Source organism: Podarcis liolepis (genome assembly GCF_965112155.1).
Source record: "Podarcis liolepis genome assembly, chromosome: 7".
NCBI lineage: Eukaryota > Metazoa > Chordata > Lepidosauria > Squamata > Lacertidae > Podarcis > Podarcis liolepis.
In genome coordinates, this window is record NC_139561.1 from 92,806,879 (window position 1) to 92,834,343 (window position 27,465).

The 27,465-nt window shown below is 48.4% G+C and overlaps 2 protein-coding genes and 1 long non-coding RNA gene across 5 annotated transcripts in view; all 3 read left to right on the forward strand.

Moving 5' to 3' along the window:
- Positions 1-14,643, forward strand: part of SUPT5H (SPT5 homolog, DSIF elongation factor subunit) — a 37,591-nt gene extending 22,948 nt beyond the window's left edge. For all 3 annotated transcript variants that reach the window (XM_083516116.1, XM_083516117.1, XM_083516118.1), the window contains 12 exons: positions 89-235; positions 424-549; positions 3,000-3,084; positions 4,491-4,595; positions 7,398-7,500; positions 8,698-8,825; positions 9,323-9,428; positions 9,564-9,722; positions 10,636-10,804; positions 12,097-12,300; positions 13,001-13,096; positions 14,118-14,643. In XM_083516116.1, the coding sequence (XP_083372242.1) occupies positions 89-235; positions 424-549; positions 3,000-3,084; positions 4,491-4,595; positions 7,398-7,500; positions 8,698-8,825; positions 9,323-9,428; positions 9,564-9,722; positions 10,636-10,804; positions 12,097-12,300; positions 13,001-13,096; positions 14,118-14,261 (1,572 nt within the window). In that variant the 3' untranslated portion in view covers positions 14,262-14,643. The remainder of the gene's footprint in view (positions 1-88; positions 236-423; positions 550-2,999; positions 3,085-4,490; positions 4,596-7,397; positions 7,501-8,697; positions 8,826-9,322; positions 9,429-9,563; positions 9,723-10,635; positions 10,805-12,096; positions 12,301-13,000; positions 13,097-14,117) is intronic.
- LOC310712949 overlaps positions 1-27,465 on the forward strand; it is a 2,318,697-nt gene that overhangs the window by 1,676,529 nt on the left and 614,703 nt on the right. The gene's annotated exons all lie outside the window — the stretch shown is intronic.
- The window catches only part of TIMM50 (translocase of inner mitochondrial membrane 50), a 34,879-nt gene continuing 26,166 nt past the window's right edge, over positions 18,753-27,465 (forward strand). Inside the window, exons 1-3 of the mRNA XM_083516288.1 lie at positions 18,753-19,058; positions 21,721-21,865; positions 24,270-24,301. Of these exons, the coding sequence (XP_083372414.1) occupies positions 18,777-19,058; positions 21,721-21,865; positions 24,270-24,301 (459 nt within the window). The 5' untranslated portion in view covers positions 18,753-18,776. The remainder of the gene's footprint in view (positions 19,059-21,720; positions 21,866-24,269; positions 24,302-27,465) is intronic.

The following is a 27,465-nucleotide window of genomic DNA, read 5'->3' on the forward strand; positions in this document are numbered from 1 at the left end:
ATCCCAGGGAGCAGAGGGTGTGTTTTCCCACCTTCCACATCTCCCAACCCTGCAACTCTGATCCTTTTCTCTGCCCCCCCCCCCCCAGGTCCTCAACATGTATGGCAAGGTGGTGACAGTCAGGCACCAGGCTGTGAACCGGAAGAAGGACAACCGCTTTGCCGTGGCGCTGGACTCTGAGCAGAACAACATCCACGTCAAAGACATCGTGAAAGTCATCGACGGGCCCCACTCGGTGAGGAGCAGGGCAGGCTGGGCCCCGCGGGTGCTGAGCTGCACAGCTGGCGTGCGCAGGGCATCCTGCACATTGCATCTGACAGCTCTGCCTGCCTGTTGTGCGGAGGCCGTGGCCACCAACACAACCCAGGCTGCGCTCATTGCCATTGAACTAACGCGCCCCTTGCTGCCTCCCTCTCGCTCCAGGGTCGCGAGGGCGAGATCCGCCACCTCTTCAGAAGCTTCGCTTTCCTGCATTGCAAGAAGCTGGTGGAAAACGGGGGCATGTTTGTGTGCAAGACGCGCCATTTGGTTCTGGCCGGGGGCTCAAAGGTAAGAAGGGAAAGTAGTTCACCTTTCAGGAGGGGCATGTTAATCATGGTTGCAACCCCTCTGACCAACCAGCAGTTGCTGGCAATAGATTTGGGGCAGGGGGTAGGATTCAAGTACATTGTTGCTTGCATGGAATTGTTGGGTGGGGGGTTCTATTGTGTGAGCAGACCTTGTTCTCCATGCACAAACCCACTTAGCGCTTTGTTTTTTATTTCTTTGGAACCTTACTGTTGTTGTTGATAATGTGCACACCTCCATGTGAACACATCTCAGCGTCCTCATTTTTAGAAAGGACATCAGTGGTTCAACATTGCTACTAGCTGCCCTCTGACTAATACCGTATTTTTCGCCCCATAGGACGCATCGCCCTATAGGACGCACCTAGTTTTTTTGGGGGGGGGGATAAGGGAAAAAAATTATTTCCCCCCTCCAGGCATGGGGCTGGCGCGGGGGAAGCCCGAGCTTCCCCCGACCCCCAGAACAGCCTGCTATCCACAAGCCTAGGGAGCCGCGCCGGTCTCTCCAGGCTTGCGGAGAGCGGCGCGGAGCCCGGGAGCGCAGGCAGCTCTGCGCAACCCTCCCGAGCCCGGCGCGTTGTGCAGAGCTTCCTGAAGCCTGGAGAGCAAGAGGGGTCTGTGCGCACTGACCCCTCTCACTCTCCAGGCTTCAGCGAAAGCCTGTGTTCGCCCCATAGGACGCACACACATTTCCCCTTCATTTTTGGAGGGGGAAAAGTGCGTCCCATAGGACGAAAAATACGGTACATTTGATAACCTTGCGATGGAAAGAAGTTGGTTGGAGGGGTTTGCACGAAGCAAATTGTTTTCTCTCCTCGTCATCCACAATGGTCTGTCACGGCTGTCGGATTGAGTAGTCCTTCAGGTTTCACAAGGTCCTAAGCAGAGCCTTTCTAGTCCAGCGACCTGCCTCCCATAGTGGCCAAACAGAAATTGTGATTTTAGGTTTGAACCATCCTGAGATCTAAGGTTATAGCGTGGTCTAAAAATTTAACAAATAATAAATAATAAGATCCTGCTGCGTCAGGCCATTGGCCCATCTTGTCCAGCATCCTATTATTATTATTGTTGTTGTTATTGTTATTATTTTTATTTATACCCCGCCCATCTGGCTGAGTTTCTCCAGCCCCTCTGGGCGGCTTCCGACCGAATATTAAAAACAATACAGCATCAAACATTAAAAACTTCCCTAAAAAGGGCTGCCTTCAGATGTCTTTTAAAAATAGGATAGCTGCTTATTTCCTTGGCATCTGATGGGAGGGTGTTCTACAGGACAGGCGCCACTACCAAGAAGGCCCTCTGCCTGGTTCCCTGTAACCATCACTTCTCGCAGTGAGGGAACCGCCAGAAGGCCCTCGGAGCTGGACCTCAGTGTCCGGGTAGAACGATGGGGGTGGAGATGCTCCTTCAGGGATACTGGGCCTTTGAGGCCGTTTAGGGCTTTCAAGGTCAGCACCAACACTTTGAATTCTGCCTGGAAATGTACTGGGAGCCGCATTCTGGATTAGTTGTAATTTCCGGGTCACCATCAAAGGTAGCCCCACGTAGCGCGCATTGCAGCGGTCCAAGCCGGAGATATCCAGAGCATGCACCACTCTGGCCAGACAGTCCTGTTCTCACAGTGGCTAAGCAGCTGCCTCAATGGGGAGCTTGCAAGCAGGACCTGAACACAAAAGCAGCCCCCCCCCCCCGCAGCCTCCTGAAACTGGGATTCAAAGTAGAGCAGTGGTGTCTAGTAGCCATCACTGCCTCCTGTGGCAGCCATTTCCACTATGCTCTGTTTTAACAAGTGCTTTGTTTCCCCCCATCCTGAATCTTCAAACATCAGCATTGTTAGATGTCCACGAATTCTGGGGTTAGCAGGAGCAAAGGATGGCTCTGGGACCCTCCCTCTCCCCCCCCCCAACCAAAAGCAAGAGCACCCTCTCTGTTGGCATACAACCAAGGAAACGGGGGCAATTGGCAGGCCCCCAGCTGGCTCCAGCCCACTGGCCAGTGTGCCAGGCGATCTTCAGTCCTTGTTGCAGCATCTGCGACCCACGGCTTCAAAAGCTGGGGCACGCAACTCAGCAGAGATAACGCGCAGACAGAAGTGGCGGGAGAGGTTGTGTAAGCATATCTACAAGCCGTTTATTCAGCATACATCAGGACAAAAGGAAGACATGTCCGATCCCCTTTGTGTCCAAAGCAAGACAGCTAAAAGCGAAAGCTATACACAAACGGAAGTTCCCAGCAAGCTGTGCTGGGGTGTAAACAGACATGTGACACACAACAGTCTCATGCCTGTCCCTTAAGGTGGAACAGAATATTCTAACACTCTCCCCTCCTGCTCCTCACTGAGTCCTTTTCCGAAGCATTGTGCCAGATTGCGGGGTGTGCGGTGGGGGCTTACTGATGTTTTCTGAAGTTTTCATTTCTCTTATTTCTCCCCAGCCCCGGGATGTCACAAACTTCACCATTGGCGGCTTCCAGCCCATGAGTCCTCGCATCAACAGTCCCATGCATCCCAGCGCCGGAGGTACGTATGATGGTGCGCCCTGGGAACTGAGTTGCACCTCTTTCCCCCTTCTGCCCCCCTCCCCCCAGCAAGGAGGTGCACTGCTGCAAATGAACGGCAGCAGGAGACTGGAAGGAACAAGGGAGCCGCCGAATAAGCTGCAAGTCTGTTATTCTAGGCACTAAAACAAATAACAAATCCCTCCAAAACTGTGAACGCTGACACGCACCTGCTTCTTCGCTGCCAGTGCGAAAGGGTGATTGACACCTGATGCCCTTTAAAAAATGGGTTGTGCAAGGGGGAATTATCGGGTTGTCTTCCCTTTTGTTATGCATTTTCTGTTTTTTTATACACTGGTACCTTGGTTTACGAACTTGATACTTTCCGGAAGTCCTTTCTTAAACCAAGGCGTGCTTTCCCATAGCAGCGGGGGCCTCAATTTACACTCAACAGGAAGCGGGACCTGTTCTGCTTCCAAGGCAAAGTTCACAAACCAAAACACCTACTTGCAGTGTTTTGCAGTGTTCTTAACCCAAGTTATTCATAAACTGAGCTGTTCTTAAACCAAGGTACCACTGTACAGTATCGTAATTTTTACGTTGTGCCCTGAGGTCTGTGGGTGTAGGGTGGTATGCAAGTTTAATTGAAATATATATATATATATATATATATATATATATATATATATTACAGTGGTGCCTCGCAAGACGAAAAGAATCCGTTCTGTGATTCTCTTCGTCTAGCGGTTTTTTTGTCTTGCGAAGCAAGCCCATTGACGGATTAGCTTATTAGCGCTATTAGCGGCTTTTAGCGGCTTATCTGCTGATCGGATCAGCTGATAAGCGGCTTAGCGGCTTAGAAAAAGGGGGGGAGAGGGGAAAAAACCAGCAGGAACTCGCAAGACATTGTCGTCTTGCGAAGCAAGCCCATAGGAAATTCGTTTTGCGAAGCACCTCCAAAACGGAAAACTCTTTCGTCTAGCGAGTTTTCCGTCTTGCAAGGCATTCGTCTTGCGGGGCACCACTGTAATAAATAAATTGTCCAGTAGCACCTTAGAGACCAACTAAGTTTGTTCTTGGTATAAACCTTCGTGTGCATGCACACTTCTTCAGATATCTGAAGCTTATACATGAAAGCTTATACCAAGAACAAACTTAGTTGGCCTCTAAGGTGCTATTGGACAATTTATTTATTTATTTTTATATATATATATTTTGACCGCGTCAGACCAACACGGCTACCTCCCTTAATTGAGGGTGTTGATGAGATTGGTGGGGGAGGTTGTGCACGACTACAGCAGGGGAGGAAGATGCACATTTTGCATCTTCCCAGGCTTGCAACCACTGAGGTTTCCGACAAGCTGGGGTCTCTTTGGGAGCGTTTGTGCTTCTGTGCGACACCTCCGTGTTCTTCCTCCCGCTCTGCAGGGCAGCGCGGCGGCTTTGGAGGAGGCGGGATGAGCCGAGGCCGTGGGCGCAGAGATAACGACCTCATTGGGCAGACTGTGCGGATTTCCCAAGGCCCCTACAAAGGTAAGCTGTCCCCTTGAACACAGTCCAAGTTCTTGCCCTTGTTTCAGGAGAGCAACTGATAGAGGCTGAAAGGATAGCAGGCTGTGGGCTGTTGGTGGTATTACTATAAGATTTCTTGCCCACCTTTCACTATCGGGAGCAGGTTAAAAATACAATATTAAAGTGATTAAAACAGCAGTGTTTCCAGGTTGTCTCCCGTTAGTTCTGCAGCACATTAATTAGGACAGGACTTGGAAAACTGGTTTGGAAAGAACTCCCAGTACTCCTGAAAAGCCGTTTTCAGCTGAGTTGAGCGTCATTACCTTCCCTGGAGGGGGTAGCTGCATGAGGTTAAAGCCCCCCCCCCTCGGTACGCAGCTATTAGACAGATTCTTTTTTTTTTTAATAATTTTTATTAACTGGCCAATCACATCAAATTAAATCATATCACATAAATTCCGAATTACAAAGCCGAATTTTAAATTTTGTTGGGGGGACCCATATTTCAAGATCCGAAGGGGGATTCTGATCATCTTCTTCTTCTTCTTTTTCTTCTTCTTCTTCTTTTTTATAAAATATTTATTGCAAATTTTAAACAGAAGAAAGATTAACAAGCATACATAGTGCCATCACCATACAGTCCAGCAAAGAAAGAACAGAAAAGATTTAAAAAGTAAAAAGAAAGAGGAAAAAATACATAAAAATCAATTTGTCCATAAATTATATTTCCATAAACTTTGGACTCCCTCACATCACCTTTTCCTGCGTTCTCAGTCATACAGTTATAAACAGCAATTTATTACCTTATTCCAAATCATATTAATAGTTCTCGAATATTATGTCCCCAATTATCAATGTTTTTATCATATATTAAGCCAATTAACTTAAGCATAATATTACCTCAAATATCATCATTTTCTTAAACATCGCTTACTCATATCTCTTATAGCTAAATTACTGATGCCATATTATTTTCTGTCATGCATTCTCCTAACACTCATACAGCTTATAATGTTTTTGTAAATAGTCTTTAAACTTCTTCCAGTCCTCTTCCGCCGCCTCTTCTCCCAGGTCTCGGATTCTGGATTCTGATCATCTTCTTGCTGCTGCGTTAATGTCCCAATCAGTCCCAATCAGTCCAAACAAAGTTCATAGTTCTATCCCATTTTATCTTTCTGTTTCCACATCACATCTTGTTCATATATTTTCTCTTTTTTCTTTAAGATCTCTTCTGATAGTCTCCTTAAGCCGATAAACACCAATAGTAATAATAGTCCTGTGTGAATTTTCCATTCTTCCAATCCTCAAATCGAGATGGTTTCCATATATCGTCTCCTTCATAGATAACATCACTCTTTCCATCATAGTCTCGTAAAGCTGTCGCTCTGAGTCCCACTGAGGAGTTTAACCCACAATATATAAACAGCTCTATTTCTCTCTTTCTCCTCCCAGACTCAAGACCTCCGACAGAACTTCCCAATATGGCGACGGCATTTTTAACTGCATCATTCCCAAGCTCTTATACATTCCTCGCTCTTCTTAAAACATGCTTTGGTTCGAAAGTTTATCTCCACACAGCCTTAAATCCACAGCTTAAGTCCTTAAAACGACATTTCTGACTCGTGAGAGGAGGGGATTCTTGTTTAATCACATAGGGAAAGAAGAGAGAGTTTTTCCCCCCTCCCCCATCAGTCATTTGCCGTACCTTGTCTTGGCGTATCTTCTCATGTTTTATTCTTATCTTGTTTTGTCAGAGATCTCTTCTGTTAGCAGTCTTTACTCCCCCTTCTTTCTTGAAACATGTGCATTCCTTTCATCCAAATTGTTTCCTTTGAAGTTCTGCATCTAGTGGCACGAATCAGGGACGGCGTTCAGGAGTGCCGAAATCCCACAGGAGGGCTTTGTGCCTAGTGCCTCCACCCCCACAAATTCGGGGGTGGTATAGGGCACAGCAGGCAAGGGCCGTCCCCCCCCCCCACAATCCTGGGGGAGTTAAGGAGGCTAATTACCCCCATCATAGCCCCCAAATTACCTCGTGTGGGTCAGAGAGATGTTATTGTCAGCCATCTTCCAATGAGCCCCCTAGTGGCCCCCGCAGCTATTAGACAGATTCATAAAGCATAGGTTCAAGTTGCGCTTGCAGGTTTACTATAATGGGCATCTGGTTGGCTGCTGAGAACAGGATGCCGGGGTAGATGGGCCTTTGGTCTGATCCAGCAGCGCTCTTCTTATGTTCTTAACTCGCCCCTGCCAGGATTATCATCCCCTGTAGCCCTGGGGTTGTAAGTGATCCGCAGTTAAATGAAAATGGTTTTGCAGGGGTAGACTTCCACAGACAAGGGATTCAGTTTCCCAGGCATGTGGCGGAGGAAGCTGGCTTAGTTTGGCAGTGCCCCCTATGTTGGCATGCAGCCAAGGAAACGGGGGCAATTGGCAGGCCCCCAGCTGGCTCCAGCCCACTGGCCGGTGTGCCAGGCGAACTCCAGTCCTTGGTGCAGCATGAATCTGCGACCCGAGCTTCAGAAGCCCGGGCAGGCTACTCAGCAGAGTAAACACTGTGCAAACAGAAGTGGCAGGAGAGGCTGTGTGAGCATATTTACCAGCAGTTTCTTCAGCGTACATCAGGACAAAAGGAAACATGTCTGGTCTCCTTCGTGTCAAAAGCAAGAGCTATACGCAAACGGAAGTTCCCAGCAAGCTGTGCTGGAGTGTAAACAGGCATGTGACACACAACGGTCATGCCTGTTCCTTAAGGTGGAACGGAATATCCCAATACCCCCCTACGTGTCCCAGGTTAACAAGCTTGGTTCCAATCTCTCACAGGCTACATTGGCATGGTCAAGGATGCCACGGAATCCACCGCCCGCGTGGAGCTACATTCCACCTGCCAGACCATCTCTGTGGACCGACAGCGTCTCACGACCTTGTAAGAGCCGGCAGGGCAGTGTGTTTGGGTTCAGGATTGAATAAGGGATACAGAGGGGCAGCGCGGGAAGACGCTTTCGACACCTAACCCCTGCAAGCCCTGGTGGGGCAGAGGGGGAGGGACCTATGGGGCCTGCCAGAAGTTGCTGGACTCAAAGGCCAGTGGTCAGGGATGGGGGAAGTGTCCACAAGTTCCCTCCCCCTGTTGTACACGCACTGGTGATATACACTAGATTGGGGTCCCCTACTACCTGGGATTCCCAGAGGCACAGAAGAGCCCACACATTGTGCTCCCTGCATTCAGGGACTGTGGATACGCTGAAAAAGAGAGCAGGGGTTTTATGTTACCCCAATGGAAAGATGATTCCACCAAACTGGTTGACTTCCTTGAACCTCTCACGGACCTTCCCATCAGAGATAATAATAATAACAATAACAATAATAATAATACAGTGGTGCCCCGCAAGACGAATGCCTCGCAAGACGGAAAACTCGCTAGACGAAAGAGTTTTCCGTTTTGGAGGTGCTTCGCAAAACAAATTTCCTATGGGCTTGCTTCGCAAGACGACAATGTCTTGCAAGTTCCTGCTGGTTTTTTTCCCTTCCCCCCTTTTTCTAAGCCGCTAAGCTTCTTATCAGCTGATCCGATCAGCAGATAAGCCGCTAAAAGCTGCTAATAGCGCTAATCCGCTAATCCTTCAATGGGCTTGCTTCGCAAGATGAAAAAACCGCTAGACGAAGAGAATCACAGAACAGATTCTTTTCGTCTTGCAAGGCACCACTGTATATTATTTATACCCCAGCCACTCTGGGTGGCTTCCAACAAAATATTAAAATACAGTAATGCATCAAACATTAAAAGCTTCCCTAAACAGGGCTGCCTTCAGACTAAGACTGGCCCAGCTTTTAGTGCAAATCATCTTAAAGCACCAGGGAATTTGGACTAGGTTTGGGAGCCTGCGACCTTCCATGCATTGCTTGACTACAACTCCCAGCATCCCTGGCCGTTCATGGGCTGCAGGGGTGGGGTGGTGTCTAGATGACGGGCTCCCATTGGCCCCAGCCCACATGGAGAATGAATGGATAGCTCCTCCTTATGCCTGGGGAATGCGGGGTCTGTTCTTTCCTAGAAAGTGAAGGGTGTGTGTGTCCAGATTTTGTTCTTATCTAACGAGCATTTCCCTTTCCCCTCTGGCAGCGGTTCAAAGAAACCAGGTGGCATGACCTCCACTTATGCACGGACACCCATGTACGGTTCTCAGACCCCCATGTACGGGTCAGGGTCCCGCACGCCAATGTATGGGTCACAGACTCCGTCGCATGATGGTGAGTAGAGGATGGGGGGCCACTTGGGGGCAGAGGTGGGGAGAACAGTCAGGTCTTACCTGTTGGGTGTGGTTTCCTGTTAGTTAGCGAACCACAGCTCAATAAAGTTACTGAGAGCCAGTGTGGTGTAGTGGTTAAGAACAGTGGACTCGTAATCTGGGGAACCGGGTTCGCGTCCCCGCTCCTCCACATGCACCTGCTGGGTGACCTTGGGCCAGTCACACTTCTCTGAAGTCTCTCTGCCCCACTCACCTCACAAAGTGTTTGTTGTGGAGGAGGAAGGGAAAGGAGATTGTGAGCCGCTTTGAGACTCCTTCGGGTAGTGATAAAGCGGGATATCAAATCCAAACACTTCTTCTTACTAATTTTAAGGAGCGGAATAAATTAAGCAAGAGAAAGGAGATTTCCAGGATAGCACTGGTATACATGTAAAAGATGCTGCCTTTTTCACCCTCTGGTCTTGGGTGTTAATATCATGACATGCGTCCATATTTCAGGAAACCGGACTCCTCACTACGGCTCTCAAACCCCCTTGCACGACGGCAGCCGGACCCCCGCGCAGAGTGGGGCTTGGGACCCCAACAACCCCAACACTCCCTCCAGGTTGGTGTTCCTCATCGGAGGAGGAGGAGGGCGGGTTTCAGGGCAAGGGGGTGGATGGAGAGGCGAGAATCCGTTTGGGGCCAGCTGACCGCTTTTGCGTCCTCCCCACCCCCCCGCCCACTTCCTTTTCTGTAGGGCGGATGAAGAGTTCGACTATGGTTTTGACGACGAGCCCACCCCTTCCCCACAAGGCTACGGCGGAACCCCCAACCCACAGACTCCTGGCTATCCCGACCCTTCTTCCCCGCAGGTTAACCCGCCGTATAACCCTCAGACGCCTGGGACCCCAGCTATGTAAGTGCGCTGGATTGGAAGGGAGGGTTTGTTGCTTCTTCCAGGATTTATATTGCCTCCTCCCTTCTCCCCCTGGACTTCAGAGAGCTCTCTTGATCTCTGCGAACGGAGAAAGCAAAACAAGAAGGATTTTATTTGCCTAAGATGTGGGTGAATTTCTTAGTGTTTTGCAGTCCTCTTCTGTGGAGTAAACTGATGTTCTCCCAAACAATTCAGGATGATGATAAAGATGATGATGATGATGATGATAATAATAATATTTTATTTATACCCCACCGGGTATAAGGGCAGCTAACAACAAATTTAAAACAATTATAAAAGCTGCATAAAATACAGTATAAAAACATGAACAACAATATTCAAAAATCAATTTTGGGGAAATAAGCATTAGATAATCCCCAGGGCTAGCTGGCTGAATTGGTCCTACTTGGGCCAGCGAGGAAGCCAGGGGAGAATTAGCTGTGGGGTCTCAGAGCGGGTGATCTTCATAAAAGGGGAGGGAAGAAAAGGGAAATAAAAGATCAGGCTGAATTCAAATTAAAGGCCAGGCGGAATAGCTCTGTTTTACAGGCCTGACGGAAGGAGGTTAAATCCTGCAGGGCCCTGGTCTCATGGGACAGAGCATTCCACCAGGTCAGAGCCATCACTGAGAAGGCCCTGGCCCTGGTGGAGGATAATCTGACTTCCTTAGGGCCTGGGACCTCTAAAGGTTGGTTGTTCATGGACCTTAAGGTCCTTTGTGGGGCAGACCAGGAGAGGCGGTCCCATAGATACAAGGGCCCTAAGCCACAAAGGGCTTTAAAGGTCAAGACCAGGATGACATTTCTCTGAGTGTAATACCCCAGGGCAGTGAAGACTTGACTGTGTTTCCCTTCCTCCCTGTTCCTGACCAAAGCCCTCTCTCTCTTGGCAGGTATAACACAGACCAGTTTTCTCCCTACGCCGTTCCATCCCCGCAGGGCTCCTACCAGCCGAGTCCAAGCCCGCAGAGTTTCCATCAAGTGGCGCCTAGCCCAGTCGGCTACCAAAACACCCACTCTCCGGCCAGCTACCACCCAACACCATCTCCCATGGCTTACCAGGTACTGTTGAGATTGGGTAGGGTTTGGGTCTCCTTAATACACGCAACCAAAAGCATGGTTTTGAGGCTGCTGCCCTTGAAAGCAGCTAAAGGCTTGCGGACTGATTCTCCCTCTCCCACGTGTACGCTTGTATCATAGAAGATTTGGGCCTGCAAACTTTTAAATCAATTGCAGAAATGCAAAGAGCTTAAGATCTTGCCATGTGCACAGTTACATGCACTATAGCTCGTGCAACATATAAATCAACCTGTGCCTCTGTGTCTAAACACAGAAGCAGACAGTCAGTATTACTGTTTATTACATTTTACATTTGTATACTGCCCTATATCATTTAGAGTATGGAGGTCTTTTTTAAGTAGCCCTAAAGAAGGCGAGGGACACAGGTGGCACTGTGGGTTAAACCACAGAGCCTAGGGCTTGCCGATCAGAAGGCCAGCGGTTCGAATCCCCGCGACGGGGTGAGCTCCCATTGCTCAGTCCCTGCTCCTGCCAACCTAGCAGTTCGAAAGCACGTCAAGTGCAAGTAGATCAATAGGTACCGCTCTGGCAGGAAAATGAACGGCGTTTACGTGCCCTTCTCTGGTTTCACCAGAAGCGGCTTAGTCCTGCTGGCCACATGACCCGGAAAAAACTGTCTGTGGACAAAAGCCAGCTTTCACGGCCAATAAAGCGAGATGAGTGCCGCAACCCCAGAGTCGGTCACAACTGGACCTAATGGTCAGGGATCCCGTTACCTTTACCTTAAAGAAGGGGATGTAACTACCCCAATTCCCATATATTATTGGGAGCCAAGGAACATGTTACAGCAGCGTAATCCTATAGATGTCTAATTAGCAGAAAGGGTAAGGGTACCCCTGACCGTTAAGTCCAGTCGCTGACGACTCTGGGGTTGCGGCGCTCATCTTACTCTATAGGCCAAGGGAGCCGGCGTTTGTCCACAGACAGCTTCCGGGTCGTGTGGCCAGTATGACTAAGCCGCTTCTGGCGAACCAGAGCAGCGCACAGAAACGCCTTCCCGCCGGAGCGGTACCTATTTATCTACTTGCACTTTGACGTGCTTTCAAACTGCTAGATTGGCAGGAGCAGGGACCGAGCAACGGGAGCTCACCCCGTCGTGGGGATTCAAGCCGCCAGCCTTCTGATCTGCAAGACCTAGGCTCTGTGGTTTAGACCACAGTGCCACCCGCGTCTCACATAATTAGCAGTGCATTCTGTTAAATCCACAGAGATGCGTTTCGCTTTGACGTCAACCGAACCCTGATAACTCGTTGACCTTCTGTCTGTCTCTCCAGGCTAGTCCCAGCCCTAGCCCAGTGGGCTACAGCCCTATGACCCCAGGGGTTCCCTCTCCAGGAGCTTACAACCCCCACACACCAGGTTCCGGGATCGAGCAGAGCTCCAGCGACTGGGTCACCACCGACATCCAGGTCAAAGTACGTGACACCTACTTGGACAGCCAGGTCGTGGGGCAGACCGGAGTCATCCGCAGCGTGACCGTAAGTGGATGGATGGATGTAGCTGTTTGCATGGGTTGGTCAGGAGACAGAGGGGAACGGGGGTGGGGGGGAGATTAAAAGAGTTGGGCAGGGTTCGGTAGCATAGCTTCCCATTGGTCAAACTCAACAGGAGCAGAGCAGGGCATTTTTGTCCTGCAAAGTGTCTGGCTAAGGCCTGGACTCAAGAAAAAGGAGCCATTCTGCCCTGGTCTGGGCTTGTTCACCAGTGGCCCATGTGTCTAATGAAACGCCTTGACAGCTGTTTTGGGTGAGGCGTGAGAAACAGCCAGGGATTTGTTCAGGTGCTCGTCATACTCCAGAGGAATCTCTGTGTAGTTCTCTCGCCCCTACTCCTTCCCCTGCCCCAGTTCTGAGCGCCCCTTACTCTCAAATAAAGGGCATTATAAGGAATGAAGGATCCCACTAGAGCCCTACCCATTAAAAACAAAATAAAAACGTTAATGTCTGCAGTCTTTGAGGCCATTTAGGGTTTTAAAGGTCAGCACCAACACTTTGAATTGTGCTCGGAAACATCCTAGGAGCCAATGAAGATCTTTCAGGACTCTCAGCAGCCGCTCCCAGTCACCAGTTTAGCTGCCGCATTCTGGATTAATTACTCGCTTGCCCTGACATCTGCAACCGGTCACCTTGATTCCCTCCCCTCTTGTCTCTGTCCCTCCTTCCTCCTCTGCCCTGACAGGGTGGGATGTGCTCAGTCTATCTTAAGGACAGCGAGAAGGTAGTCAGCATTTCGAGCGAGCACCTGGAGCCTGTGATACCAACCAAGAACAATAAGGTACGTGTAAGATGTTTCTCCTGTCTCAAGTCCTTCTGCTGTGATGATCTCTTTAAAAAAAAAAAAGTGCAAAAATATTGTATGGCAGCCTTCCCCCAACCAAGATGTTTTGGGGTACCACTCCCATTAGAGTTTATAGTCCGAAACAGTGGAGGGCAGGCGGAAGCAGGTTGCCACATTGCACTAAGTTACTGTGCTCTCCTGTCCTGAAGAGAGTTGACACAGGAGCGCTCTTGCTCAACCCCAGCTTTCATTCTCGGTGGTGGTTGATGGTCTCCCCTCCTGATTGGCAGGGGTCGGTCCCAGATCACAGAGGGAAAGACAACACTAGGAGAGGGTTAAGAAACTGGCAGCAGTGACGGTGGCCAGGGGAGCCCTTTTGTATGAGGCTTTTGAACCCAGTTTGGTGGAGACCGTAAACAACTGCTGCTCATTCCGTTTTAATCACGGTTGTTTTCGGTTAATAATAATACCTTCATTGTCAATGTACAGCCTGTGTACCATGAAATTAGCCGAGCCTCCCTCCCCACACACAAACACTCAATCTCATTGCACTCTGTGTGCTTGTCGCACAACACACCAACCCTGAAAGTCAGTTGCACTATATTCTGTTCAGCAGCCTAACAGCCCACGGATAGAAACTGTTTTTTAGCCTGTTGGTACGGCTGATTCTACTTCTATATCTCCTGCCCGAGGCTAGAAGATTAAATTGGTGCTGGCTGGGGTGTGAATCGTCCCTGAGAATTTTTCTCGCTCTCCTAAGGCATCGATCCCTTGCAATGTCATCTAATGGGCTCAGGGGACAGCCCATGATATAATGTGCTCTGTTCACCACCCTCTGTAAAGACTTTCTGTCCGTGGCTGTCAAGCCAACGTACCACACAGTTGTTGCATCTGTTAATTGTCCCTACTATTGGTCCTATCTGTGCACACTTGGGCCAGTGTGGGGTTTTGGGGGGGGGTGAGGGGGGGTGGCTCCTGCTTTTGGATCAGTGACCCTGAGCTTCTCCCGATCCTGCAGGTCAAGGTCATCCTGGGAGAGGACCGAGAGGCCACCGGTGTCCTGTTGAGCATTGACGGGGAGGATGGCATCGTCCGCATGGACTTGGAAGAACAGCTCAAAATCCTCAACCTGCGCTTCCTTGGCAAGCTGCTGGAGGCCTAGAGAGAGGGAGGAAGAACCATTTTTGTGTGGGTGGCTGCTTTATTTCGTTCTTTTTTTAAGCATATCACCTGCAGACTGGTACAGCATGTCCTTGTACAGTTTTGCTCCAAAGAAAGTTTTATTTTCCGTGTTTTGTTTTCTGTTGCTGCTTCTTTCCCCAGCTCAGCAGGTGATTTCCTTTTTTCTGGGGGGTTTGGGGGACAGTCTTGCATATATGCATAAAATGACTTCAGCAGAAGCCTGTGGGTGGACCACAGCCGTATTCCCTTCTCTCTCTCTCTCTCTCTCTCTCTCTCTCTCTCTCTCTCTTTCTCGTAGCACCTTAGGCCCTCTGCTGCCATCCAGTGTGTAGCTTGTTATAATAAAATAGTCTCATCCACCACGTACGCCTGTGCTGTGTTCACCTTAGTAGAGGAACCGTCGCATTCAAGACTGGACATAAGAGCCTTGAGTTTTGTGTCATCTTCTTTTAAAGCTATTTCTGCCTTATTTCTGGAGCCAGGTTTCCTAGCGAACAGATTGCAGTTGTCTTCTTCTTGGAGTGTTAAATGCTGTTTACGTTTAATATAGAGCCAGTGTGGTGTAGTGGTTAAGAGCAGTAGACTCGTAATCTGGTGAACCGGGTTGGATTCCCCGCTCCTCCACATGCAGCTGCTGGGTGACCTTGGGCTAGTCACACTTCTCTGAAGTCTCTCAGCCCCACTCACTTCACAGAGTGTTTGTTGTGGGGGAGGGAGGGAAAGGAGAATGTTAACCGCTTTGAGACTCCTTTGGGTAGTGATAAAGCGGGATATCCAAAATCCAAACTCTTCTTCTCTATGTTTCATATGAGGGGAGAGACCCTTCTGAGTTCAGAACAGGTGACGTTTCATGTTGCAGTTTGGCTGAGAAGACTGTTTTCCGCCTATGTTTTCTCAGTGTAATAACCTGCTGGGGGTTTTCTTAGTTGAGTGCTATCAAAATGGTGTCTGCTGGCTATATGCCTTTCTTGTCTTCTGCATGTATTGATCATGGGCTGAGCTACCCACCACAGCAACTCTCTGGCTCCCACCGTCGATGGCGCAGTCAAGGTGTAATAGACTGTCTATGGTACATTTCACAGGAATGAACAGAACAAGTCTTGGTATATCTCTTGCACAGATTCTACTGTACAGTGGTACCTCAGGTTACATACGCTTCAGGTTACATACGCTTCAGGTTACAGACTCCGCTAACCCAGAAATAGTACCTCGGGTTAAGAACTTTGCTTCAGGATGAGAACAGAAATCGTGCTCCAGTGGCGCGGCAGCAGCAGGAGGCCCCATTAGCTAAAGTGGTGCTTCAGGTTAAGAACTGACCTCCGGAACGAATTAAGTACTTAACCCGAGGTACCACTGTATTCCCATATCCAGCCTGAGCTGGAAGGGCAAGAGTTCACTGCCGCCCCCCCCCCCCCGTAGGGCCCCCTCCCCCCAAAAAAACCCAGGGTAAGAGATGTTCAACAGTGGAACGGCCTCCCTCTGGAAGTTGTGGACTCTCCTTCCTTGGAGCTTTTTAAACAGTGGTTGGATGGCCATCTGCCAGGGATGCTTCAGCTGAGATTCCTGCATTTCAGGGGGTTGGACTGGATGACCCTTTGGGTCCCTTCCAACTCTACGATTCTACTGTGATTTGTGTCCTGGGCATGCCAACACCTTTGAGAGTAGATTCCAGTTTAGTGTAGTGATTAGAATGTGTGAACATGGGACGATTACATCCATATACCTATTTCGGATTGAAGCTTGTTAGGTGGCAATGGGTCAGCTGCCATTTGCAACCTTGCAAAGAGAGAAAAGGAGCTGGTGCCAGTACAAAAAGCTAAGCAGATATTTGCAATAAAACTTAGAATCATAGAATCCTAGAGTTGGAAGAGACCACAAGGGCCATCGAGTCCAACCCCCTGCCAAGCAGGAAACACCATCAGAGCACTCCTGACATATGGTTGTCAAGGCTCTGCTTAAAGACCTCCAAAGAAGGAGACTCCACCACACTCCTTGGCAGCAAATTCCACTGTCGAACAGCTCTTACTGTCAGGAAGTTCTTCCTAATGTTTAGGTGGAATCTTCTTTCTTGTAGTTTGGATCCATTGCTCCGTGTCCGCTTCTCTGGAGCAGCAGAAAACAACCTTTCTCCCTCCTCTATGTGACATCCTTTTCTATATTTGAACATGGCTATCATATCACCCCTTAACCTCCTCTTCTCCAGGCTAAACATGCCCAGCTCCCAGCTTCATTAGGCAGACATATCCTTGGGTATTGGTTGTGTGGATAAGAGCCTGTCATTGGCCCATATAGCTCAGCATGCTGTTCCCAGATGCCTGTGGGAAACCTGTGCAATAAACAAAAAATCTGTCCTTATTCCCTTATGGGGAACACAAGAGCCCTTATAGAGTCCTTTGTAAGTTCTCCATCGGTCGGAAAAAAGAAAAAGGGCAACCAGAGAATATTGAGAAGCAAAGCAGCTTCTAAGCCTGATCTTTATTGAACTGTTAACAACAGGGTGCCCCCTCAACACACAGGAGGAGTAGGACCCAGAACAAAGGTGTGCCCGCCCTTATATATACATTTTAAATTGCCCGCCCTGGAGTCCAAGACCACCCCCAGAAACATCATACATACTTCACAGAAAGGGGTGTAGCTCAAGACCACCACCCCAGATACATCATACCTACATTACAGAAAGGGTGGTCTACAACAGAAATTTGAGTGCGTTGTTTATCTCCTGCCTGGCAGGTTAACTGTTAATAATTACTTGATTGGATACCCCGGGGAGCCTAGCCAGTCTTTTGTAATGACTTAGTTCCTGAGCCAGGTCACAGGCTCCCCTTTTCATACACAGACATACCCTTAAGACAGGATTTGTGAAGGAGGAGACAATGGGGGGGCTTTTCCATTTTCCTTTGACCTTGCAGAGAAATGTTTGAGGTCAATTTGGGATGGACAAAATGGGTTCAGGACTTTCTGTGGGGTTTCAGACATGTGGTATATATTGATGTACGTGCTTGGTTGGTGCGTTTATGAATACACACACACACACACACACACACACACACACAAACATATATGACCTTAATTTTTTTTATTTTACCTGCAAGCCAGGACTAGACCAGCACAAGGGTCCTCCCCATCCTGTGAGCTCCAGCGACTGGCATTAGGAAGCACTGCTTCCTCTCAATTGTGGAGGCAGAGTAGAGCCTCTCCATGAATTTGTCTAACCCTCTTTTAAATCCATCCCAAGTGGGGGTGGAGGAAAAAACTGTTATTTTCTTTGCCTCATGTGAGTATTTATAAACCTCCACACCAAGAGAGATGAATCGTCGCCTTTTACTAATCGCAAGCAAGAATTTAAGAGCTGTGTGGAGTGAATTATTGAGTGGAGAGAGGACTGGTAAATACGGAGTGCGGAATGAAAATTCTATGACGCAGTTGTTAATGGCGTCTTGCTAAGACAGGCTTGTCGAAGAAAGACGAGGGGAGGAGGACCAGGGTCATTGGAATGTAGATGATGGATTGAATGTGATAACCTGGCAGAGCCCCTTTGTGATATATGTGGCAAGCTTGGGAAAATCAATAGGACGGACCGAGGATAAATTTTTGAAGAAGGGGAGTAATGGCGGCTGTCTTTATGAGATATGACTTTTGGAGAGTGCAAAATCCACGCAGATGTTGTTTGTTCCTAACCTGCTTGCGAAGATTATCAAAGATTGCAAAGAAAGGAATACATGGTAACAAGAAGATGATGAAGAAGTAATAAAGAGACTATCTGGACAGAGCTGGATAGAATCGTTTGATAAAAGCAGTAACAAGTGATGTTTCGATTCTCATTCAGAGCTTGATGTAAGGGTACCTCCCCCCAAAAATGTAAAAATCTGGCTGTATAATTTGGAAGTAATATGATCTGGAAATAATGTGATTGGATTGGCCTGCTAATAAAAATCATGTTTAAAAAAATAATAATAAATCCATCCCAAGTGGGCGGCCAGCACTGCAGGAGGCAGTAGTCCAAAAAGCAATGAGTGACGAGGCGGGTAGGACCATTGGGGGCTTCGATGAGGGCCGGGGTCGCGCACTTGCGCTGCCCCTTTAACCTTGGCGGCCACCTTTTCCTGCCCCCAGCTGGCCCCGCCCCTGCGGAGCGCCAATCACTGTACCGGCAGGAAAATCCCGCCTCCGCCTCCTAACCAATAAGAAGGTGCTCTGATATTCGCCCCGCCCAGTTCCCCCCTCCCATTGGGCAATGCGGCACGCTGTCCGCTCGGAGTTCCCGCCCTGGAGAGAATTAAAACCCCGGCGATTTAGTGGGACGCGTGATTGGCCGAGAGCCGACGGGTGGGCGGGAAACGTCAGCTGATTGGCCAAGGCAGGAACGTAATACCCGCCGCTTCTGGCCTTTCTCACCCCTCTGATTGGCTGGAGCGCTTCCTAGGCCTTACTCCCATTCCTTCAGCCTGATTGGCCGAGCCCGGCGCATGCGCCGCCCGGTGCAGCGCGAGGCAAGATGGCGGCGGTCGTGGCGGCGGCGGCGGCCGCTCGCGCCTTGTCGGCGGCGGCTCTGGCGGGCGGGCGGCGGGCGCTGCTGCTGCTGCAGGAGGGCGGCGCTGGCTCTGGCGCCTCAGGCGGGCGGAGCTGCCGGCGGTGGAAGCGGCGAGGCGCCTGGGCGGTGCCCGGAAGAGCGCTGAGCGCGGGGGTCCCTCCTCCGGCGCCCCCTCAGGCGGTGGGGGTGGGGCTGACGGAGGCCGTCCTGAGGGACGCGGTCAAGCAGCGGCAGCAGCAGCAGCAGGTGAGGCCAGGGGGCGGGGCGAGGAGGGTCCCCGGATGAGGGGGGCTCGTGACGTCGGCGGCTGCCCCCCCCGCGGCAGACCCTGGGGGAGAGCAGCCTGCTGCTTCCTCATTATCATGATCCTTGTTATCCTTGTTATTAAGTAAATTTATATACCGCCCTATCATCACTTTTAATTCGTATGTTGCCATTTAGTCGTGTCCGCCTCTTTGTGACCCCCTGGACCAGAGCACGCCAGGCTCTCCTGTCTTCCACTGCCTCCCGCAGTTTGGTCAAACTCATGCTGGTAGCTTCCAGAACACTGTCCCACCATCTCGTCCTCCGTCGTCCCCTTCTCCTTGTGCCCTCCATCTTTCCCAACATCAGGGTCTTTTCCAGGGAGTCTTCTCTTCTCAGGAGGTGGCCAAAGTCTTGGAGCCTCAGCTTCAGGATCTGTCCTTCCAGTGAGCACTCAGGGCTGATTGCCTTCAGAATGGAGAGGTTTGATCTTCTTCCAGTCCATGGGACTCTCAAGAGTCTCCTCCAGCACCAGAATTCAAAAGCATCCATTCTTTGGCGATCAGCCTTCTTTATGGTCCAGCTCTCACTTCCATACATCACTACTGGGAAAACCATGGCTTTAACTATACGGATCTTTGTTGGCAAGGTGATGTCTCTACTTTTTAAGATGCTGTCTAGCTTTGTCATTGCTTTTCTCCCAAGAAGCAGGTGTCTTTTAATTTCGTGGCTGCTGTCACCATCTGCAGTGATCATGGAGCCCAAGAAAGTCAAATCTCTCACTGCCTCCATTTCTTCCCCTTCTATTTGCCAGGAGGTGATTGGACCAGTGGCCATGATCTTCGTTTTTTTGATGTCGAGCTTCAGACCATATTTTGCTCTCTCCTCTTTCACCCTCATTAATACCGTCTTTCTATCTTGCAATGCCCAAGGCGGTTTACAAGCTGAAGAAACAGCAAGGAATGTACACTTTGTAACAAGCCAATGCCTAAATGTGATAATAAAACTTAACTTTAAAATAAGCAGTCAAATGTCAAAGTAACATTCAACCATCATTAGAATAGTATAAGGTAAAGGTAAAAGTATCCCTGACCATTAGGTCCAGTTGTGACCGACTCTGGGGTTGTGGCGCTCATCTCACTTTGCTGGCCGAGGGAGCCGGCGTACAGCTTCCGGGTCATGTGGCCAGCATGACTAAGCCGCTTCTGGTGAACCAGAGCAGCGCACGGAAATGCTGTTTACCTTCCCGCCAGAGCGGTATCTATTTATCTACTTGCACTTTGATGTGCTTTAGAACTGCTAGGTTGGCATGAGCAGGGACCGAGCAACGGGAGCTCACCCCGTCGCAGGGATTCGAACCGCCGACCTTCCGATCGGCAGGTCCTAGGCTCTGTGGTTTAATCCAAAGCACCACCCGCGTCCCTTTTTAGAATAGTATAGAATAATATTAAATATCAGCATATGGAAATTAATGTGATAATAAAACATAACTTTAAAATAAGCAGCCGAACATCAAAGTAACATTCAACCATCATTAGAATAGTACAGAATAAAATATCAGTATATGAAAATTAATGTGATAATAAAACATAACTTTAAAATGAGCAGCCAAACATCAAATAAAGTAACGTCCAACCATCATGAGAATAGTATAGAATAATACTAAATCTCAGCATATGAAAATGAAACAGAAACCCACCCTTAACAATTGCAATAAATAATTTCTAAACTCCAGAGTGGAGGGTGGGGCAAGGCAGGTGGAAGAAGGCCTTGCCTGACGATGTCTCTCCCCTCATAGTCCACAGGTCTCAGGGTGTTTCACAAGATAAAATCACAATACAAAAACATGAAATGCACAATCAACATAAAAACGAAAACAACCCAGTAACCACCTCCCAACACATTTTAAAAGAGCATCCATTGGATGTTAATCAGCCCAAAGGCCTGGTTCTCCTGACTGGGAAATGCCGGGCTCTGACCCTGAGGTCTTCTTAGACTGATCACGTGCTCCACCGTCCCCCCCCCCTAGTCTTCCCCTCCCCTACGTCCTGTTATTATTTGCTAAATTTGCATGCCTCCCTTCATTAGTATGACAAGAGTCCTGTAAAGCACCTTAAGGCTGACTGGTTTGTATATGGAATGAGGTTTCAGGGACCAGAGTTCATTTCTGAGTCTCAGTTGTGTTTGCTGTAACAGATTTTAACATGGCAATCCTGTGGAATTTTTCAGTAATGGTAATTGTGACGTGTCATCTCATTAATGAAATCTTAGTTGACTTAATGGGTTTTAGCGGATTCATCTTTCTTTGGATAAGCAATGATTCTGAAGGGCAGAAGCATTCTTCTTAAATCAGAAGTGGGGAACCTTTTTCAGCTAAAGGAGCAAATTTGCTTCTGGGGACCAGTGGTGGGCGGAAACAGATGCAGAAGTGGTAGAGAAAGGGATCTGACATTTACCTTTGTACGTAGGCTGCTTCAGATATGCAAAACTCAGAGGGTTCTACAGACACGTGTTCACCTCACCATCCAGACAATCAAGAAACATTATCGAAGTTTGTTAAATTATATATATTTATACCCTGGCCTTGGCTACTTAAACAGGAAAAAGAGGTTCCTGCAGTTTTGGGAAGCCATTTATTTCTATATGTGTTTGTTTCTCTCTCTAGTCAGCAGAAGGTGAAGATGGAAAAAGTTCTGATGAGCAGCAAGAGAAGAAGCAGAAGGAAAATACTGCCTATGCAAAGAAGATGGTCCTCAGGATAGCAGGGCTTATGGGAGCTGGCAGTGGCGTAGCAATTATTTACATCTTTGGTGAGTTTGCGTTCATCCACTGAAAGGAATGGTTTGTGCTTTATGGTATACTCTAGAAATTAAAAAAAAATACAATCTACGACCTTTTAAATGTGCTTGCTTATATAAATGAATATATGTTACATATATATAAAAATAAATATATGTTGCGTTGAGACTGCATCCCCAGTCCCATTATCAGTACTATGGGGGGGGGGGGGGTTTCCACCTCTTACTCACTTTGACAGGTGTCTTCCAGCTGATTTGAATTGTGGAAATTCCTGGTTCATGTTTCTGCTCTTTCAGTGATGCAGCCTGGGTTGGAGGTTCTGCGGATTTCAAGTTGGGGGGTTATATAGCCTTGCCAGGAGAGCATTGCTCTCTGCTAGGAAGAGCTTGTGGCCTGGCTGTGTCTTCCCTGCCTGCATAAGTGGCTGGTTGTCTGGTCGTGAAGACTTCTTACTGGGAGGGTTTGCTGACAAAATACAGTTTATAATTTCTGCTGCAAATGCCCCAAATTTGATTCTAATTACTGTTGGAAGATTCAGCAGTAATTCCATGCCTCCAATGGTGGGGTGGGGGCAGATTTAACAGTCAAAAAGCCTGTGCTGGTCAATGCAATACAGTGGTACCTCGGGTTACATACACTTCAGGTTACATACGCTTCAGGTTACAGACTCCGCTAACCCAGAAATAGAATTTTGCTTCAGGATGAGAACAGAAATCGTGCTCTGGCGGCAGCAGGAGGCCCCATTAGCTAAAGTGGTGCTTCAGGTTAAGAACAGTTTCAGGTTAAGAACGGACCTCCGGAATGAATTAAGTACTTAACCCAAGGTACCACTGTACATGCAGGTCCCACTATCTGAAAATATCAGCACTTAAAGAATTACCATATTTTTTGCTCTATAAGACTCACATTTTCCCTCCTAAAAAGTAAGGGGAAATGTGTGTGTGTCTTATGGAACGAATGCAGGCTGCGCAGCTCTCCCAGAAGCCAGAACAGCAAGAGGGATCACTGCTTTCTTGTTTTCCTCCTCCAAAACTAGGTGCGTCTTATGGTCTGGTGCGTCTTATAGAGCGAAAAATACAGTGCACACAAACCTTGCTATACACTCTGCAGATTCATTGGGGGGGGGCTGAAGCTAGGACTGAGAGCAGCAACACCCACCTCCTCCAGCACCTACTTCACTGACAAGATCCATTTACTCAGCCCCAGCAGCAGTGATTGCCCTCTTCTTCAGCCTGGCTGGTTCTCTGCAGGCTGGGCTCCAACATGCTCTCTCTGGCGCTTCCCACTCAGGGGCAGCGGCAGTGACAGCTCAGGGCTCAGAGGTGGCTTCTCTCTCTGCCTTGACCCCGTCCCTGGCACCAGAGGAGGGAAGAGCAGGAGGAGGAAGGCAGCAGAGAAGGAGGCTCTGCCATGTTGTTCAGGGAGGGGATCCTGTCAGTGTAGATACATGGTAGGAAAATGCCAGGCTATCAGGAACACACTGGGATTTTCCCTATAGAAAACAACAGAAATGGTTGGCTCCTTATGTGCCCACTTGCCTAACAAACAATTTCTGAGAAAGGCTTAATGTTCTTAAAACAGGCCCGGCGTGGATATAGTTTGACATGTAATTGGAGTAATTGTGATAGTCTCTTGTTTATCTTGGGTTGATCTCTAATACAGTGGTGCCTCGCAAGATGAAATTAATTCGTTCCACGAGTTTTTTCGTCTAGCGAATTTTTCGTCTTGCGAAGCACGGTGTCGGAAAAGTTTTGGAAAAGCTTCAAAAATCACCCCAAAACTCAAAAAAGGCTACCACACCGCGGTCTATGAGTTGCTCCTCGAAGTCAAGTCGCAACTGTATTAATGGTGTTAAGAAAAAGGAAACAAACTTGCAAGACGTTTTCGTCTTGCGAAGCAAGTCCATAGGGAAAATCGTCTTGCGAAGCAGCTGAAAAACCGCAAAACCCTTTCGTCTAGTGAGTTTTTCGTCTTGCGAGGCATTCATCTTGCGGGGCACCACTGTAGTGTCAGTAACAGAGGAGCTCCAGCTGCTGTAAGCAAATCAATATTTCTTGCAGAAAGCATGGGGGCCTTTATTGGATCACAATTGACATAAGAGTTCGGTAACAGTGGAGAATTCCCCCACGGAATCACTCTGATACTTCCTGAAATATGATCTGTGTTTTCAGATGGTTCTCTCTCTCCTCTGACTGGTAAATGAAGGACCTTATTCCTCTCTTCTTCTGCTTGCCAGTAAGGTTACAATATTTTTAAAAAGTAAAATCAGCTGTTCTTTTGAGACTGAAATATCAAAACACCCTCTTATTCTTACTGAATTGGTATTATATTTACTTCTTGGACATTGTAACACACCATTCTGTGAAATGATGCAAAGTGACCTGTTTTTTTTCTTGTTTTGTTTTTTGGTGGCAGGTAGCAATTCGGTGGATGAGCATGGTGTCAAGGTAAGCTGTTTCTTTCCTGAGTCTTGGACTTGTTAGGTGTCTGCCGCTAGGGGTCACTGTGTGCTTGAAATTTGCTGTGCAGGTGACTGCTGAATGCTATGCAATCATACCTCATGTTACGGATGCTTCAGGTTACGTATTTTCGGGTTGCGGACAGCGGGAAACCCAGAAGTACCGGAACGGATTACTTCCAGGTTTCGCCACATACGCAGAAGCGCTAAATCGCTCTTTGCACATGCACAGAAGTGCCGGTGCCTGGGCAGACGCGGCACTTCAGGATGCGAACATTGCGGGTTGCGGACGTGCCTCCATCACGGATTACGTCCGCAACCCAAGGTTCCGCTGTATCAATCTTGTAACAGAGTGAAGGTTAAACTTGGCAACCGTTAAACTTATTGCCTGCTAAGAACTGAACTTATTACCTGAGTAAATAAGCAAGCTATAGAATATTGGAGGCCAGCAGCATGATTCTGGTTGCCCCTCGTGTAGAAGATGGGAGTAGTTTATATGCAGTTTTCATGAGTGGTGGCAGTAAAGTGCGCTGCCATTTCTATAGCATTTCTCAGCATCCAAAGGATTTACTGGTTGTCACGTTCTTTGAGATCTGTGGATCAAGGGTGGTTAATAATAATAATAATAATAATAATAATAATAATAATAATAATAATAATAATAATAGAAGATTAGGCTGAGTTGCTTTTCCAATGCCATGCATTTCGTGCCTATATCCAGCTTTATTTATTTACGTTTATGGCTCACCCTTTTTATGAGTTTAAGGCAATTTAAAAAAAGAGAATCAAAAGAATTGTAGAGTTGGAAGGGACCACGTTGTCAAAAGAAACAGCTAAAGGTAGTTTTAAAACTGTATTGAAAAGCAACTACAGTGGTACCTCAGGTTACATACGCTTCAGGTTAAGAACTTTGCTTCAGGAAGAGAACAGAAATCGTGCTCCAGTGGTGCGGCGGCAGCGGGAGGCCCCATTAGCTAAAGTGGTGCTTCAGGTTAAGAACAGTTTCAGGTTAAGAACAGACCTCTGGAATGAATTAAGTACTTAACTAGAGGTACCACTGTAAATACAAGTTTTAAAAGCAATACAGAATGAGCGTCCAAGGCAGAAACCTTTTAATCCATCCAGAAAAGCTTGCCCAAATATACACGTCTTTCTCTGTTTCCGGAAGCGTTTTAACCATTGTAGCGTGCTGTGAAATGGCAAGAAACCTCCAGGCTACAAATCAACAACTGGAGGCGCCAGGGTCAAATCTGGACCCCTCAGGTGGGGTAGGTGGCCCTCATAGTTTTCAGCTCAGAAATCAAGTGAGAGGTATAGAGCAAGACATGGACTCGCAGCCTTTAAGGGCATCCTGGAAGGCCTTCCGCCTCGTTCTCCCCAGCTCCTTATGGCTCTCCAGTAAACTCATTGCTGACAAGAAGGGCTCAGCCTGGAACACGTAACTCTTCAGACGTAACACATAACACTGCTTGGGGGGCAGGTCTGCCAGGAAGTGATGTATTTCATCACTTGAGAGCCAGTGTGGTGTAGTGGTTAAGAGCGGTAGTCACGTAATCTGGGGAACCGGGTTCGCGTCTCCACTCCTCCACATGCAGCTGCTGGGTGACCTTGGGCCAGTCACACTTCTCTGAAGTCTCTCAGCCCCACTCACCTCACAGAGTGTTTGTTGTGGGGGAGGAAGGGAAAGGAGAATGTTAGCCGCTTTGAGACTCCTGAAGGGGAGTGAAAGGCGGGATATCAAATCCAAACTCTTCTTCTCTTCTTCTTCATTTTAAATATTTACAGCATTTATATACTGCGCAGTTCCCAGGATGGTTTACTATACAAAGTACAACAAGCATCATTCTAAAACAGAGTAAAACCAGAAGCAGAGTAAATCAAGGTTCAAAACTTGCAGTGGAATAGCAACCGTATTGTTGTTGTTGTTTAGTCGTTTAGTCGTGTCCGCCTCTTCGTGACCCCCTGGACCAGAGCACGCCGGGCCCTCCTGTCTTCCACTGCCTCCCGCAGTTTGGTCAAACTCATGTTAGTGGCTTTGAGAACACTGTCCAGCCATCTCGTCCTCTGTCGTCCCCTTCTCCTTGGGCCCTCCATCTTTCCCAACATCAGGGTCTTTTCCAGGGAGTCTTCTCTCCTCACGAGGTGGCCAAAGTCTTGGAGCCCCAGCTTCAGGATCTGTCCTTCCAGTGAGCACTCGGGGCTGATTTCCTTCAGAATGGATAAAATACCTTAAAAGCACACACACACGAACTCAAGCTTGAAAAGCCTGGGGAAATGAGGCCGCAACCTAGATGGAGAGGTCATTCCATCGCTTCTGTGGCGTTTGCTGAAATAGCCAGATCTCTAGTAGTCACCCACTAAACCTCATTTGATGAAGGCACCCAAACAAAACCCTCAGAAGATATTAAGGTAGTTATATATATGGAAGGAGGCAATCCAGGAAGTAACCCAGCCCCAAGATGATTAGAGTTTTAAAGGCTAATACCACTAGCATGAGGGACACGGGTGGCACTGTGGGTTAAACCACAGAGCCTAGGACTTGCCAATCAGAAGGTCAGCGGTTCGAATCCCCGCGACGGGGTGAGCTCCCGTTGCTCGGTCCCTGCTCCTGCCAACCTAGCAGTTCGAAAGCGCGTCAAAGTGCAAGTAGATAAATAGGTACCGCTCCGGCGGGAAGGTAAACGGCATGTCCGTGTGCTTCTCTGGTTTGCCAGAAGCGGCTTAGTCCTGCTGGCCACATGACCCGGAAGCTGTACGCCGGCTCCCTCGGCCAATAAAGCGAGATGAGCGCCGCAACCCCAGAGTCCGTGACTGGACCTGATGGTCAGGGGTCCCTTTACCTTTACTTTTTACCGCTAGCATAATGAAAAGGGTCATAGCTTAAAGTTAGAACACATTCCTTGTATGCAGACGATTCCAGGTTCAGTCACCAGGTAGGGCTGGGAAAGATCCCCCCACCTGCTCCCAGTCCGTGTAGATAATACCGCACTGCTGATCTGTCTCATTATTAGGCAACTTCCTATGTTGGACTGGGCCTGGAAATGGATTGGAAGCCAAGGTAGATGGTAAAAAACTGGACTGGATGGGATTTGATCATATCAACCAGCTCCACTTAGCAATCCTGTTGCTCTACTCTTGACCAGTTGAGGTTTC